This window comes from Bombina bombina, chromosome 1 (assembly GCF_027579735.1).
Source record: "Bombina bombina isolate aBomBom1 chromosome 1, aBomBom1.pri, whole genome shotgun sequence".
In the NCBI taxonomy this organism is placed as follows: domain Eukaryota; kingdom Metazoa; phylum Chordata; class Amphibia; order Anura; family Bombinatoridae; genus Bombina; species Bombina bombina.
Genome location: NC_069499.1, coordinates 644,449,761 through 644,466,923, shown reverse-complemented (window position 1 = coordinate 644,466,923; position 17,163 = coordinate 644,449,761). Strand labels below are relative to the sequence as shown.

At 42.6% G+C, this 17,163-nt stretch overlaps 1 protein-coding gene across 1 annotated transcript in view; it reads right to left on the bottom strand.

The window, feature by feature from the left end:
- GCNA (germ cell nuclear acidic peptidase) overlaps nucleotides 1-17,163 on the bottom strand; it is a 178,066-nt gene that overhangs the window by 91,725 nt on the left and 69,178 nt on the right. The window contains exon 9 of the mRNA XM_053714019.1: nucleotides 14,522-14,666. Within this exon, the coding sequence (XP_053569994.1) occupies nucleotides 14,522-14,666 (145 nt within the window). The remainder of the gene's footprint in view (nucleotides 1-14,521; nucleotides 14,667-17,163) is intronic.

The following is a 17,163-nucleotide window of genomic DNA, read 5'->3' as shown; positions in this document are numbered from 1 at the left end:
ACCTTCCACCCGTGAGATCTGAGAAAGGCTAGAACAATGTCTGTGTGAGCCTTTGCTCTTGAAAGAGACGCTTGAATTAGGATGTCGTCCAAGTAAGGTGCCACTGAAATGCCCCTTGTTCTTAGAACCGCTAGAAGGGACCCGAGCACCTTTGTGAAAATCCTTGGAGCAGTGGCTAGTCCGAATGGGAGAGCCACGAACTGGTAATGTTTGTCCAGAAAGGCGAACCTTAGGAACTGATGATGATCTTTGTGGATAGGAATACGTAGATACGCATCCTTTAGATCCACGGTAGTCATAAATTGACCCTCCTGGATTGTAGGTAAAATCGTTCGAATAGTTTCCATTTTGAACGATGGCACTCTGAGAAATTTGTTTAGAATTTTTAAATCCAGAATTGGTCTGAAAGTTCCCTCTTTTTTGGGAACTACAAACAGATTTGAGTAAAACCCCAGACCTTGTTCCACAGTTGGAACTGGGTGTATCACTCCCATTTTTAACAGGTTTTCTACACAATGTAAGAATGCCTGTCTCTTTATTTGGTTTGAAGATAAGCGAGACGTGTGGAACCTTCCCCTTGGGGGTAGTTCCTTGAATTCTAGAAGATAACCCTGAGAGACTATTTCTAGTGCCCAGGGATCCTGAACATCTCTTGCCCAAGCCTGAGCAAAGAGAGAGAGTCTGCCCCCTACTAGATCCGGTCCTGGATCGGGGGCTACCCCTTCATGCTGTTTTGGTAGCAGCAGCAGGTTTCTTGGCCTGCTTACCCTTGTTCCAGCCTTGCATCGGTTTCCAAGCTGGTTTAGTCTGGGAAGCATTACCCTCTTGTCTAGAGGCTGCAGAGTTGGAGACCGGTCCGTTCCTGAAATTGCGAAAGGAACGAAAATTGGGCTTATTCTTAGCCTTGAAAGGCCTATCTTGTGGGAGGGCATGGCCCTTACCCCCAGTGATGTCTGAAATAATCTCTTTCAATTCTGGCCCAAAGAGGGTCTTACCTTTGAAAGGGATATTAAGCAATTTTGTCTTGGAAGATACATCCGCTGACCAAGACTTTAGCCAGAGCGCTCTGCGCGCCACAATTGCAAACCCTGAATTTTTCGCCGCTAATCTCGCTAACTGCAAAGCGGCATCTAAAATAAAGGAATTAGCTAACTTAAGTGCGTGAATTCTGTCCATAACTTCCTCATACGGAGTCTCTCTACTGAGCGATTTTTCTAGTTCTTCGAACCAGAACCACGCTGCTGTAGTGACAGGAATAATACACGAAATAGGTTGAAGGAGGTAACCTTGCTGTACAAAAATCTTTTTAAGCAAACCCTCCAATTTTTTATCCATAGGATCTTTGAAAGCACAATTGTCCTCAATAGGAATGGTCGTGCGTTTGGCTAGTGTAGAAACCGCCCCCTCGACCTTAGGAACTGTTTGCCATAAGTCCTTTCTGGGGTCGACCATGGGAAATAATTTCTTAAATATAGGAGGAGGGACAAAAGGTATGCCTGGCTTCTCCCACTCCTTATTCACTATGTCCGCCACCCGCTTGGGTATTGGAAAAGCGTCGGGGTGCACCGGGACCTCTAGGAACTTGTCCATCTTGCACAATTTTTCTGGGATGACCAGATTGTCACAATCATCCAGAGTAGATAGCACCTCCTTAAGCAGTGCGCGGATATGCTCTAATTTAAATTTAAATGTCACAACATCAGGTTCTGCCTGCTGAGAAATTCTTCCTGAATCAGAAATTTCCCCATCTGACAAAACCTCCCTCATTGCCACTACAGATTGGTGTGAGGGTATGACAGAAAAATTATCATCAGCGCCTTCCTGCTCTACAGTGTTTAAAACAGAGCAATCGCGCTTTCTCTGAAATGCAGGCATTTTGGATAAAATATTTGCTATGGAGTTATCCATTACTGCCGTCAATTGTTGCATAGTAACAAGCATTGGCGCGCTAGAAGTACTAGGGGTCTCCTGCGTGGGCAAAACTGGTGTAGACACAGAAGGAGATGATGTAGAACTATGTCTACTCCCTTCATCTGAGGAATCATCTTGGGCAACTTTACTATCTGTGACAGTACTGTCCTTACTTTGTTTGGACGCTATGGCACAATTATCACACATTTTAGAAGGGGGAGACACATTGGCTTCCATACATACAGAACATGATCTAACTGAAGGCACAGACATGTTAAACAGGGTTAAACTTGTTAATAAAGTACAAAAACCGTTTTTGTCTCTTTAAATTTTAAACAGGGCACACTTTATTACTGAATATGTGAAAAACTATGAAGGAATTATTCAATCTTAACCAAAATTTCACCACCGTGTCTTAAAGCATTCAAAGCATTGCACCCCAAATTTCAGGCTGTTAACCCTTAAAATGTGGAAACCGGAGCCATTTACAATTTTAACCCCCTTACAGTCCCAGCCCCAGCCTTTGCTGCGACTTCACCAAACCCAGGGGAATATACGATACCAAATGAAGCCTTCTAGGAACCTTTTCAATGAATTCCAGACCCACACACATGCAGCTGCATGTACTGATCTCAAAAGTAACTGCGCAGTAATGGCGCGAAAATGAGGCTCTACCTACTACAGAGAAAGGCCCTTCCTGACTGGGAAGGTGTCTAAACAAGTGCCTGACGTAAAAAACGTTCCCCAAAGTTATAAAAGTGTGAAAATCAACTTCAAACTGTATAAAATACCTAAATAAAGCAATCGATTTAGCCCATAAAAGTGTCTACCAGTTTATAGCCCATATTAAGCCCTTTATTCTGTTTGAGACTAAGAAAATGGCTTACCGATCCCCATGAGGGGAAAAATGACAGCCTTCCAGCATTACACAGTCTTGTTAGAAAAATGGCTAGTCATACCTTAAGCAGAAAAGTCTGCAAACTGTTCCCCCCAACTGAAGTTCTCTCAGCTCAACAGTCCTGTGTGGGAACAGCAATCGATTTTAGTTACTGCTGCTAAAATCATACTCCTCTCATAAACAGAACTCTTCATCTCTTTCTGTTTCAGAGTAAATAGTACATACCAGCACTATTTTAAAATAACAAACTCTTGATAGTAGAATAAAAACTACAACTAAACACCACATACTCTTCACCATCTCCGTGGAGATGCTACTTGTTCAGAGCGGCAAAGAGAATGACTGGGGGGGCGGAGCCTGGGAGGGACTATATGGACAGCTTTTGCTGTGCTCTTTGCCATTTCCTGTTGGGGAGGAGAATATTCCCACAAGTTATGGATGACGCCGTGGACCGGACACACAAATGTTGGAGAAAGTAACTTTTTTACTGGAGAATGCAAAAATACAAAATCAGCAGATTAATAGAAATATAACACCTCTACACCTCAGCAGCTTTGCTGAGGTGCCTACCTGACTCGCTGTACCGCTGCTTTATTTCAGAAGACGATCCGGAACACAGCAGGAGAAGAAAGCAAGTGTTTTCCGGTCCTAGAAATGCATGCTGGTACCGAGAATCATGCTTTTCTATGCTGATTATGAAGATCTCTTATTCGTGTATCTCACACTGAGGCGCAATAAAAGTGGGGCGCAACTCAGCTATCGTGGGCGTCGCCATAAGGAACAATCTCCCGGTCGGTAATTTACCAAGTAAAACCACCAGAGGCATTTGCAATAACCGTCTCCCAGCCCCAGTGCCTGCATCATAAGGCTGTCAAAAGTCCTCTCCATCTAGAAGAGTTTACATGTCCCACCACAATAAAGAGCCCCTCTTCTATTCTGAGCCCTTCATTATGTGAATAATTGTTTGAAATGTAGTGCTCACTTTCTGAGAGTTGTTTCTGTTGTCCCCAGAAATAATAAAGTTAACACTTACCTTATACATCTGCCTGACAGCAAGGCAGCTCACAGGCTTGAGGTCCTCTCCCTCACATCGACCTGTGGAGAAATAAAAGGCTGAGTAATTTCCCTCAGTCTTTGGGAGTAGTGCAGCATGAAATATATGAGAGGCGCAGTGAGAATTATGTCTCACAAGTTCCCATTGCTCTAAAGCCACCACTGCTCTACTGAAGAGACTGATATGGACTACAGGTACACCCTAGAACAAAGCAGCACAATCTTGTACTACTTTAAAAATAAAAAAACTCTTGACTGAAGAATCTTTTCTAACACCTAAATTTACCACCTCCTTGCAAAGAGAATGACTGGGTTGGGAGGGAAGGGAGGTGATATTTAACAGCTTTGCTGTGGTGCTCTTTGCTGCCTCCAGCAGGGCAGGAGAGGTATTCCCAATAGTAATTAGATGATCCGTGGACTCATCGTGTCATTAAAAAGAAATTTATGTTTACCTGATAAATTTATTTATTTCCGGATATGGTGAGTCCACGGCTTGAGTAATTACTGTTGGGAATATCACTCCTGACGAGCAGGAGGCGACAAAGAGCACCACAGCTAAATTGTTAAGTATTACTCCCTTACCCACAACCCCCAGTCATTCGACCGAAGGGAAATGGAGAAAAAGGAGTAACACAATGTGTAGCGGTGCCTGAGGTTATAGTCAAAAGAACAACTGTCTTAAAATAAAGGGTGGGGCCGTGGACTCACCATATCCAGAAATAAATTTATCAGGTAAACATAAATTTTGTTTCTCTTTCCTAAGATATGGTGAGCCCACAGCTTGAGTAATTACTGTTGGGAACCAATACCCAAGCTAGAGGACACTGATAAATAGGGAGGGACAAGACAGGCAGTCCTAAACAGAATGCACCCCCGCTTGAAGAACCTTTCTCCCAAAATAAGCCATAGCCGAGGCAAAAGTTTGTAAAAAAAATTAAAAAGTATGTAGAGAAGACTAAGTTGCAGCCTTTCAAAAATGAAGCTTCTGTGGAACAAATTTGCAAGCCCAAGAAGAGGAAACAGCTCTTGTGGAATGAGCCGTAATGTCTCAGGAGGCTGCTGTCCAGCAGTCTCATAAGCCAAACGAATTATACTTCGTAACTAAAAAGAAAGAGCAGTAGCAGTAGCTTTTTGACCTTTACGTTTCCCAGAGAAACAGACAAAGAGGGCAGGGAACTGGTGAAAATACTTAGTCACCTGTAAGTAGAATTTAAGAGCATGTACCACATACAAATTGTGTAACAAACGTTCTTTGGAAGAAGTAGGATTAAGACACAGAGGGAACAACAATTTCCTGATTGATATTTCAATTAGAAACAACTTTAGGAAGGAAACCTAACTTAGTTTGAAGAACCGCCTTATCTGCATAAAAAATAAGATGAGGGGAATCACACTGCAGAGCTGAGGGCTCCGAGACTCTTCTAGCAGAAGAGATAGCAACAAGAAACAAAACCTTCCAAGATAACAACTTAATGTCTATGGAATGCAACGGCTCAAACAGAGCCAGCTGTAAAACTTTAACAACAAGGTTAAGGCTCCAAGGAGGAGCAACAGACTTAAAGACAGGCCTGATTTTGACCAAGGCCTGACAAAAAGATTGCACATCTGCCAAACATTTATGTAGTAAAACTGATAAAGCAGAAATCTGACCCTTCAGGGTACTGACTGACAATCCCTTCTCCAGGCCTTCCTGAAGAAAAGATAAAATTCTAGGAATTATAATTCTACTCAAATAGTAGCCCTTGGATTCACACCAATAAAGATATTTATGCCATATCTTATGGTAAATCTTTCTAGTAACAGGCTTGCAAGCCTGAATCATGGTCTCAATGACCGAATCAGAAAAACCACGCTTAGACAGAATTAAGCGTTCAATCTCCAAGCAGTAAGCTTCAGAGAAACAAGATTTGGATGAAGGAAGGGACCCTGAATCAGGAGGTCCTTCCTCAGAGGTACTCTCCAAGGTGGGAGAGATGACAGCTCCACTAGGTCTGCGAACCAGATCCTGCGAGGCCACGCAGGGGCTATTAGAATCACCAACACCCTCTACTGTTTGATACGAGCAATGATTCGTGGAAGGAGAGCAAACGGAGGAAACAGGTATGCCAACCTGAAAACCCAAGGAACCGCCAGAGCATCTATCAGAACGGCCTGCGGATCTCTTGACCTTGAACCGTACCTTGGAAGCTTGGCGTTCTGACGGTACGCCATCAGATCCAACTCCAGAACCCTTCATTTGAGGACTAAGCTGGAAAACACCTCCAGATGGAGTTCCCACTCCCCGGGATGAAAAGTGTCTGCTCAGAAAATCTGCTTCCCAGTTAGGGTTGCCACCTCGGCCATGTTTTCCTTGACACTTATGAGTTATACATGCTGCAGGGTGTGCAAGTAGGAACATGAATAGTGCTGTTCAGTGTCACTATTTGTGTGCTGTCTAAGGTTGAAATTCCTGTTCCTACCTGCACACCCGGCAAAATGTATAACTCATAAGTGTCCAGGAAACCATGGCTGAGGCTGCAACCCTATTCCCAGTTGTCTACTTCTGGAATGTGGATGGCAGACAGCAATTGTGGGTCTCAGCCCACTGAATAATCCAAGTAACCTCCTTCATGGCTAAGGAACTCAGAGTTGCTCCCTGGTGATTGATGCAAGCCACAGAGGTTATGTTATCTTACTGGAACCTGAAACTGGGCTGAGGACAACTGAGGCCAAGCCAAGCATATTAAATCGCCATCAACTCAAAGATGTTCATGCCAAGAGCAGACTCCTCGCGAGTCCAAAGGCCCTGAGCTTTTAACGAGTTGCAGACTGCTCCCCAGCCCAGCAGGCTGGCGTCCGTGGTCACGATCACCCAGGAAGGTCTCCAAAAGCATGTGCCCTGAGACAGATGTTCCTGGGAAATTCACCACGAGAGAATCCCTTGATGAATGATCTTACTCTATTCTCTGAGATAGATCCGCATGGTCGCCATTCCGTTGCCTGAGCATGCACAACTGGAGAGCTCTCAAATGGAATTGAGCAAAAGAAATGATGTCCAAGACACCATCAGACCGATTACCTCCATACATTGAGCCACTGAAGGAAGAGCAGAAGCCTGAAGAGAGAGGCAAGATGAAATTATTTTGTTTTTCCTGACCTCTGTCAGAAAAATCTTCATCAATAGAGAATCTATTATGGTCCCTAAGAAGGGGAAAGGGAGCTTTTTTCCAGATTCACACTCCATCCGTGGGAACGAAGAAAAGACAACAATATCTGTGTGAGATTTTGCTTGTTGAAAAGATGGCGCCTGAACCAATATGTTCAGGTAGGGTGCCACAGCAATTCCACGAGAACGGATCACTGCCAAAAGAGCCCCCAGAACCTTTGAAAAAATTCTGGGAGCCGTGACTAGACTAAATGGAAGGGCCATGACCTGGAAATATTTGTCCAGAAAGGAAAATCTCAGGAATCTGATGGTCCCTGTGAATAGGAACATGAAGATACGCATCCTTTAGGTCTATGGTTGTCATTAACTGACCCTCTTGTAATAAAGGAAGAATGGAGTGTATAGTCTCCATCTTAAAGGATGGAACTTTGAGAAACTTGTTTAGACACTTTATGTCTAGAATGGGACGGAAAGTTCCCTCTTTTTTGGGAACCACAAATAGGATGGAGTAGAACCCGAGACCCTGTTCCTGCACTGGAACTATCACTCCCAGGGAGCAAATGTAGTGTATACATTGCCAAAACGCTTCATTTTATCTGGTCTGCAGATAATCTTGAGAGAAGGAATCTGCCTCTGGGAGGAAAAGTCTTGAATTCCAATTTGTAACCCTCGGATACTATGTCCACAGTCCAGGGATCTGGGACATCTTGAATCCAGGCTTGAGAGAACTGAGAAAAAGTCTGTCCACCACCTGATCTGATCCCGGATCGGGGGCAAACCCTTCATGCCGATTTGGAATCGGCTGCGGGTTTCTTTGATAGTTTCCAATTGTTCCAAGACTGATTGGGTTTCCAAGAAGATTTGGATTGTCCCTGCTTGAAAGAAGGGGAAGGCTTTCCTCTGAAGATATGAAATGAACGAAAATTACTCTGACGTCCTTTAGGCCTATTCTTTTTCTCTTGAGGTAGAAAAGACCATTTTCCACCCGTGATATCAGAGATAATTTCTGCCAAACTGGGTCCAAACAAGGTTTTGCCTTTGTAAGGAATCACCAGAAGCTTGACTTTAAAGGAAATGTCTTCAGACCAGCAATTCAAACATAACGCCATGCAGGCTAGGACAGCAAAACTAGAAGTTTTAGCTCCTAGTCTAACAACCTGTAAAATGGCATCTGCAATAAAGGAATTGGCCAACTTAAGAGCTTTAATCCTATCTTGAATTTCATCCAAGGAAGTCTCTACTTTAAGAGAATCAGACAAGGCGTTGAACCAATAAGATGCTGCACTAGTCACGATGGCAATACAGATAGCAGGTTGTTATTGGAGACCTTGATGAACATAAATCTTTTTCAAATAAGCCTCTAGCTTCTTGTCAATCGGATCCTTAAAAGAGTAGTTATCCTCAATAGGAATACTGGTTCTCTTAGCCAGAGTGGAAATGGCCCCTTCAACTTTGGGTACAGTATACCAAGGGTCTTTAATGGAGTCCTCGACAGGAAACATATTCTTAAAAATAGGAGACGGGGGGGGGTGGAAAAAGACACCCCTGGTTTCTCCCATTCCAGTGAGATAATCTCCCTAGCACGGTCCGGCACAGGAAAAAACCTCCAAAGTGGAAGGTTCAGCAAAGAAAGTTTACTAGATTTTTTATGAGTGACAACGACAGGGGTATCAGAGTCATCTAAAGTAGCTAAAATCTCCTTTAACAATTTACGAAGGTGTTCAGGCTTAAATCTGAAGGATACCACCTCAGTCTCAGAAAAAAGGAATTATACTGTCCGAATCTGAGATTTCACCCTCAGAAAGTCCTGATGTATCTTCCTCTTCAGACTTATGAGAAAGGACAACTTGGGAAGCAGAACTGAGGACAGACACCTTACTTTCTGAATTTCTAGATTTCCTCTTGCGTTTTCCCAGTAATCTGGGAATGGCAGCTAATGCCGCAGATACCGCTAAAGATACCTGGGCAGCAATTTCTGCTTTTAAATAAACTCCACTAGGAGTTATAGAGGAACCGGAGGGCACTGCATGTGACGCCATTGAGGCTTAGGACATAGCAGGAGAAAGCTGAGGTATTATTTTAACAGCATCATCCCGAGAGACATTAGGCTAAAAAAAATTACCTTTATTTTGCAAAGTTTTCTTGACACATGAAGAACAAAATTGCATAGGAGCTGCAATTTGTGCATCTAAACATAATAAGCATGAATTCATGAGAGCAGGCTCTTGCTCCATATCGGACATGCTGTGAAACAGTAAATAAACTTGTACAGAAAAGTTTCAAAGATTTTAATATTCAATTACAATAAGCTTAGGAAAAATACACTTTAAATGTTATCCCAAATTAGGATTGATCCCCAGCTAAAATTATGTGAGAAAAGTTAAGAAAAAACATTTAATAAACATCAAATAAACTTCTAAAATACCCCTCAGGCAACCCCACACCTTAATTACTGAGGTACCTTACCGCTATCAATTAAGAACGGATCATCCAGAAATGGAGAAAAACAACATTTTTCCTCAGAAAGATTATGAAGTAAAGCCGGTCTGCAACTGCTGAGCTCAAATTACTACTGGGACACAGAGGCACTAAAACTAGCTTCCTGGTACAATGAGTATCAGAAATAAAATGTTGCATCGGTTTATTTTAAATCAAAGGGGAAATGAATAAGCTGCTGAAATAGAAAATTCAGCCTTTCAGTTTAAACTTGAATTGTTTTATCAAGTAAATATGTGTCAGAAAATAAAGCCTAATAAAAACATTTTACCCTTTCCTTTTAAAAGAATTTAAATAGCACATGCTACAGTGCCTGCTTCATGCCCCAGTGTAACCCATATAACAGGATTATCTTTGTCCCAATAAAAAAGCAGTGTCTTAATTTGTTAAGTGCATGGTCTCCCCAACTGGAAGAAAAAGCACTTACCTGCTCCGATGTCCGACATGTAGACAGTTACAAGGTATGAGAAAACTCAGTTCTTCACAGAGACCTTTGAAAGAGAAAGAACAGAGTAGCCAACTCTGGCTTTCTAAACTAGGGCAGCAATTGTTAGGAAAATGCAGTAAGTACCTCTTTACAAGTTCCTAACTGCTTTAAAACCACCACTACCCGACTGCAAGGAATGACGTGCAATACGGCTATACCCCAAAACTTGCTTGTAGATGAAATCAAAATTTTTCTTCAGACACCTAAACTTCACCTCCTCCATGCACCGAAGGCAAAGAGAATGACTGGGGGTTGTGGGTAAGGGAGTTATACTTAACAGTGTAACTGTGGTGCTCTTTGCCTACTCCTGCTGGCCAGGAGTGATATTCCCAACAGTAATTATTCAAGCCGTGGACTCACCATATCTTAGGAAAGAAATACACAGGTCTGAGCAGTCAAGGAGCTCTTTGAAAAGACTGACTTTGCAACCATGACTCTGAAGCAGATTCCTGCATTTCAAATAAAGACAGCAAGAGAACAAAGAAAAATTGATAATAGGAGTATATTAGAAAATTGCTCAAAATTTGCATGCACTATCTGAATCACACAAAAAAAAAAATTGGGCTTAGTATCCCTTTAAGAATAGTTTTCATACCTCTATATCTGAAGGAAGATGGGACATAGATCTCAACTTGGCAGATTGAATAAAATGAACATGACATTCCTTAGAAATTAGATCAGAAACTCAAACATGGGAAATGTAAATGGCTGTTTGGAGGTTGCCTTAACTTGTTGCATATGTCTGCAGTAGGAAAATGTATACTTCCAAAGCAATTAAAACTTCCTGTAAAAGAGCATGAATATGCAGGGTGGGGTCCTGGGTTTCAGAAAATGTATCCTCATAAGAGGAATCTTCAGATTAATAAGTACCCCCCTTTATCTATGGAGAATTTAGAAACTCTCTGAGCAGAAGAGACAGCAATAAGAAACAAAACCTCCCAAGATAGCAACTTAATATCTATGCAATGCATTGGCTTAAATGGAGCCTGACAAAAAGATTGAACATCTGGCACATCCGCCAGACGCTTGTGTAACAAAATAGTCAGTTCTCTGAAAGGTCATATTTCTGCATTGACAACCCTTTATCCAGACCTTCCTGGAGAAAAGACAAAATTCTAGGAATCCCGACCCTACTCCAAAGAGTAGCCCTTAGATTCACACCAATAAAAAAGGTATTTACACACCATGCATACCTTATGGTAAATTTTTCGAGTAACAGGCTCGCGAGCCTGGATCATGGTCTCAATGACCGACTCAGAAAATCCACGCTTAGACAGAACTAAGCATTCAATCTCCAATCAGTCAGCTTCAGAGAAACGAGATTTGGATGGAGGAATGGACCCTGAGTTAGAAGGTCTTTCCTCAGAGGCAACCTCCAAGGCAGCCGAGATGATATCTTCACTAGGTCTGCATACCAGATCCTGAGAGGCCATGCAGGAGATAATAGAATTACTGATGCACTCTCTTGTTATATACGAGCAATAACTCATGGAAAGAGTGCAAATGGAGGAAACTGGTATGCTAGACCGAAATCCCAAGGAACTGCCAAAGAATCTATCAGAGCGGCCTGAAGATCTCTTGACCTTGAACCCTACCTTGGAAGCTTGGCATTCTGCCGAGACCCATCAGATCCATCTCTGGCACCCCCCATTTGAGGGTTGACCTGGAGAAAACTCCTCGGGATGAAATGTCTGTCTGCTCAGGAAATCCGCTTCCCCGTTGTCCACTCCAGGAATGTGGATGGCAGACAGACAATTGTGAGCTTCCGCCCACTGAATAATCCGTGCCACCTCCTTCATGGCTAAAGAACTCACAGTTCCTCCCTGGTGGTTGATGTAAGCCACTGTGGTGATGTTGTCCGACTGAAACGAGTACCAGACTGCTTCCCAGCCTAGCAGGCTGGCGTCCGTGGTCACAATCACTCAGGAAGGTCTCCGGAAGCATGTGCCCCGAGACAGATGGTCCTGAGAAAGCTACCACGGGAGAGAGTCTCTTGTCGACTGGTCTAGATCTATCCTCTGAGACAGATCTGAATGGTCTCCGTTCCATTGTATGAGCATGCATAATTGCAGAGCTCTCCAATGGAATCGAGCAAAGGGAATAATGTCCATGGAAGCGACCATCAGACCAATTACCTCCATACAGTGAGCCACTGATGGCCGAACAGTAGACTGAAGAGAGTCAAGAGGAGAGAATTTTGGATTTTCTGACCTCCGTCAGAAACATTTTCATAGATAGGGAATCTATTATGGTCCCTAAGAAAACCACCCTTGTAGCTGGAACAAGGGAACTCTCTTTCCAGATTCACTTTCCAACCATGGAAATATAGAAAAAACAACAAGATCTCTGTATGAGAGTTTGTTGAAAAGATGGCGCCTGAACCAATGTCGTCCAGATATGGCACCACTGCAATTCCCTGAGACCTGATCACTGCCAAGAGAGCCCCCAGAACCTTTGAGAAAATTCTGGGAGGTGTGGCAAGTCCAAACGGTAGAGCCACAAACTGAAAGTGTTTGTCTAGAAAAGCGAATCTCAAGAATTTGAAATGATCCCTGTGGATGGCAACATTAAAGGGACACTTTTTCTTTTGTGATTCAGATAGAGCATGCAATTTTAAGCAACTTTCTAATTTACTCCTATTACCAATTTTTCTTTGTTCACTTGCTATCTTTTTTTGAAAAAGAAGGCATCTAAGCTTTTTTGGTTGAGACTTCTGGACAGCACTTTTTTATTGGTGGATGAATTTATCCACAAATCAGCAAGAACAACCCAGGTTGTTCACCAAAAATGGACCGGCATCTAAACTTACATTCTTGCATTTCAAATATAGATGCCAAGAGAATGAAGAACATTTGATAATTAGAAAGTTGCTTAAAATTTCATGCGTCCTTCAGGTCTATGGTCGTCATGAACTGACCCTCTTGGACCAAAGGAAGAATGGAATGAATGGTTTCAATTATGAAGGACTGTACCCTGAGGCACTTAAGGTCTAAAATGGGTCAAAAAGTTCCCTCTTTTTTGGGACCCACAAACAGATTTGAATAGAATCCTAGACCCTGTTCCCTTACTAGAACTGGAACAATCACTCCCAGGGAGGAAAGGTCCTGAATGCAGTTCAATAATGCCTCTCTTTTTACCTGGTCTGCAGATAATCTTGAGGTGGAATCTGCCCCTGGGAGGGAAAGTTTTGAATTCTATTTTGTAATCCTGAGATACCATATCCACAGCCCAAGGATCTGGGACATCTCTTTCCACGCTTGACCAAAAATGGAAAGCCTGCCCCCCACTTGATCCGATACCAGACCGGTCCAGAGAAAAGAGATATGTGAAGATAATTTATGCGTGCGTGTCTCTCTCTCTCGGTATCCTTTGTGTAGGTAGGTTCAGGAGCGTGCACATACCTGGAACACTATATGGCAGCAGTTCTGCAATAACACTTTTAACAGTGCGATACATAGTGTAAACACAGCTGCCAACTAGTACCCAAAAGCATACTTGCAACAGGCTCCAGAAACGTGCACACTACCTATATAGGCATTACCACAAGAACAAAGTATAATTTGATACAGAAGTAAATAGAGATTTTTTTTTAAATTGTTTTCTCCGATTCATGAAAACATTTTTTTTTGTCCATTTAAAAAACACAAATATTAGTGTCTGTCCATTTCATTGGAAAGGGAAAGAAAATTAGTCAATTAAGTCATATATCAAGTTTCTTTTTCATGATGTGGTGTGAAACATTTTGGATACACTAGGGTTGACATTCTATCCAAAAAGGAGAAATAATTTTATTAGCTACAGTGAAGTATTTTTCACAGCCTTCTATTTGTACTGTATGCATAATTCATTGGGCCGCTAGGTAGCATTATGGTTTCATTTCTGCATATTATTGTTTTTTAAGAGGAGTGTAGTGTATAGATAATGTATAGAGAACCATGTGAAATAAAAGCATGAATAAGAGTAGTTTAGTCCAACATGTTGCCTATTTTAATTGTCCTGTTTGGATACAAGTTGTCTGTGTGCAGAAGGTGACACCCTCGTTTGAATGTTCTTTTGAACACTACTATTGGTGTCTTACCCACTGGAAAATTTCTTTAAAGAAAACAGGACAGTAGAAAAATGAACATAAGGTATGAGATACATAACTATGGCTAGTAATAACTAGTGGGAGTTATAGGCGGATGGAAGCAGAATAACAAACACCTTAGAAAAGAGACAAAGCCCTACATTACTATACACCATGGGGTTGATCAAAATAACGTTGAAAAACGTATCTAACGGTTTTCTACAGAAAACCATCATTGAAGTATATGGGGATTTGATACATTTTTCTAAAGGATTGTGATTAACCCCTAGGTACTTAGAGGAAGGACATAAACATGTCTGGCTATTAGAGTCTAGGAGTAGGTAGACACAACTCAATATATACTAGTGATTATTCACTTTAAGCACCACCATTTAAATCTATTAAGGACTCTGAGATCGTCCCACAAAGATCTTGCCAAACTAATACTAGGATATTTAAACATACCTTCTGATCAAAAATGGTACTGTTAAAAAGACTGTATAGTCTCTGTGTCAGCTCATGTTTAGTCTGCTTGAAATTCTTCACGTATGATGATTTTGGGTTAGAAAGCTCTTGCAAGAAACAGCCCGGAACCCTGCATGGTAGCCTCCTAAAATGAGAGGGGGGGGAGATTTTTTTAATAAAAGATAATAAAAAAAATAAAAAACACAGAATTTATGTTTACCTGATAAATTTCTTTCTCCTACGGTGTATCCGGTCCACGGCTTCATCCTTACTTGTGGGATATTCTCATTCCCTACAGGAAGTGGCAAAGAGAGCACACAGCAGAGCTGTCCATATAGCTCCCCCCCCCCCCAGTCATTCGACCGACGCTTAGGAGAAAAAGGAGAACCATAGGGTGCAGTGGTGACTGTAATTTGCAAAAATAAATTTAAACCTGACCAAATGCCAGGGTGGGCCGTGGACCGGATACACCGTAGGAGAAAGAAATTTATCAGGTAAACATAAATTCTGTTTTCTCCTACATTGGTGTATCCGGTCCATGGCTTCATCCTTACTTGTGGGAACCAATACCAAAGCTTTAGGACACGGATGAAGGAAGGGAACAAGTCAGGTAGCCTAAACGGAAGGCACCACTGCTTGTAAAACCTCTCCCCCAAAAATAGCCTCAGAAGAAGCAAAAGTATCTGTTCAACAGAAGCCTCATTCTTGAAAGCCCATGTGGAAGCCACAGCTCTGGTGGAATGAGCTGTAATTCGTTCAGGAGGCTGCTGTCCAGCAGTCTCATAAACCAATCTGATGATGCTTTTCAGCCAGAAGGAAAGAGAGGTAGCAGTCGCTTTCTGACCTCTCCTCTTACTAGAATAGACAACAAGGAAGATGTTTGTCTGAAATCTTTAGTTGCTTGTAAATAGAATTTTAAAGCACGAACCACATCAAGATTGTGTAACAGTCGTTCCTTCTTAGAAACTGGATTAGGGCACAGAGAAGGAACAATGATTTCCTGGTTAATATTCTTATTAGAAACCACTTTTGGAAGAAAACCAGGTTTGGTACGCAAAACAACCTTATCTGCATGGAACACCAGATAAGGTGAATTACACTGCAAAGCAGACAATTCAGAAACTCTTCTAGCAGAAGAAATAGCTACCAAAAACAAAACTTTCCAAGATATCTATGGAATGTAGAGGTTCAAACGGAACTCCTTGAAGAAATGAAAGAACTAAATTTAGACTCCTTGAAGAAATGAAAGAACTAAATTTAGACTCCATGGAGGAGCCACAGGTCTGTAGACAGGCTTGATTCTGACTAAAGCCTGTACAAATGCCTGAACATCTGGCACGGCTGCCAGACGCTTGTGTAACAAAACAGACAGAGCAGATATCTGTCCTTTTAAGGAACTAGCTGATAGACCTTTCTCCAATCCTTCTTGGAGAAAAGATAGTATCCTTGGAATCCTAATCTTACTCCATGAGTAACCCTTGGATTCGCACCAGCAAAGATATTTCCGCCATATCTTATGGTAAATTTTCCTGGTGACAGGCTTTCTAGCCTGGATCAGAGTATCTATAACTGATTCCGAAAACCCACGCTTAGCTAGAATCAAGCGTTCAATCTCCAAGCAGTCAGTTGCAGAGAAACTAGGTTTGGATGTTCGAATGGACCTTGAATTAGAAGGTCCTGCCTCAAAGGTAGCTTCCATGGTGGAACCGATGACATATTCACTAAGTCCGCATACCAAGTCCTGCGTGGCCACGCAGGAGCTATCAGAATTACCGAAGCCTTCTCCTGTTTGATCCTGGCTACTAGCCGGGGGAGAAGAGGAAACGGTGGAAAGACATAAGCTAGATTGAACGACCAAGGCGCCACTAAGGCATCTACCAATGTCGCCTTGGGATCCCTGGACCTGGACCCGTAACGTGGAACTTTGGAGTTCTGACGTGACGCCATCAGATCCAGATCTGGAATGCCCCATAGTTGAGTTAACTGGGCAAAAACCTCCGGGTGAATTTCCCACTCCCCCGGATGGAAAGTCTGACGACTCAGATAATCCGCTTCCCAGTTGTCCACTCCTGGGATGTGAATTGCTGATAGATGGCAGGAGTGATCCTCTGCCCATTTGATGATCTTGGATACCTCCCTCATCGCCAGGGAACTCTTTGTTCCCCCCTGATGATTGATGTACGCTACAGTCGTCATGTTGTCCGACTGAAATCTGATAAATTTGGCCTCCGCTAGTTGAGGCCATGCCTGGAGCGCATTGAATATCGCTCTCAATGCTAAAATGTTTATCGGGAGAAGAGATTCTTCCCGAGACCATAGACCCTGAGCTTTCAGGGACTCCCAGACCGCAAGCTTTCAGGGACTCCCAGACCGCACCCCAGCCTAAGAGGCTGGCGTCGGTCGTGACAATGATCCACTCCGGTCTGCGGAAACTCATTCCCTGAGACAGGTGATCCTGAGACAACCACCAGAGGAGTGAGTCTCTGGTTTTCTGGTCCATTTGTATCTGGGGAGACAAATCTACATAATCCCCATTCCACTGTTTGAGCATGCACAGTTGCAATGGTCTTAAATGAATTTGAGCAAAGGGAACCACGTCCATTGCCGCAACCATTAGTCCTATTGCCTCCATGCACTGAGCT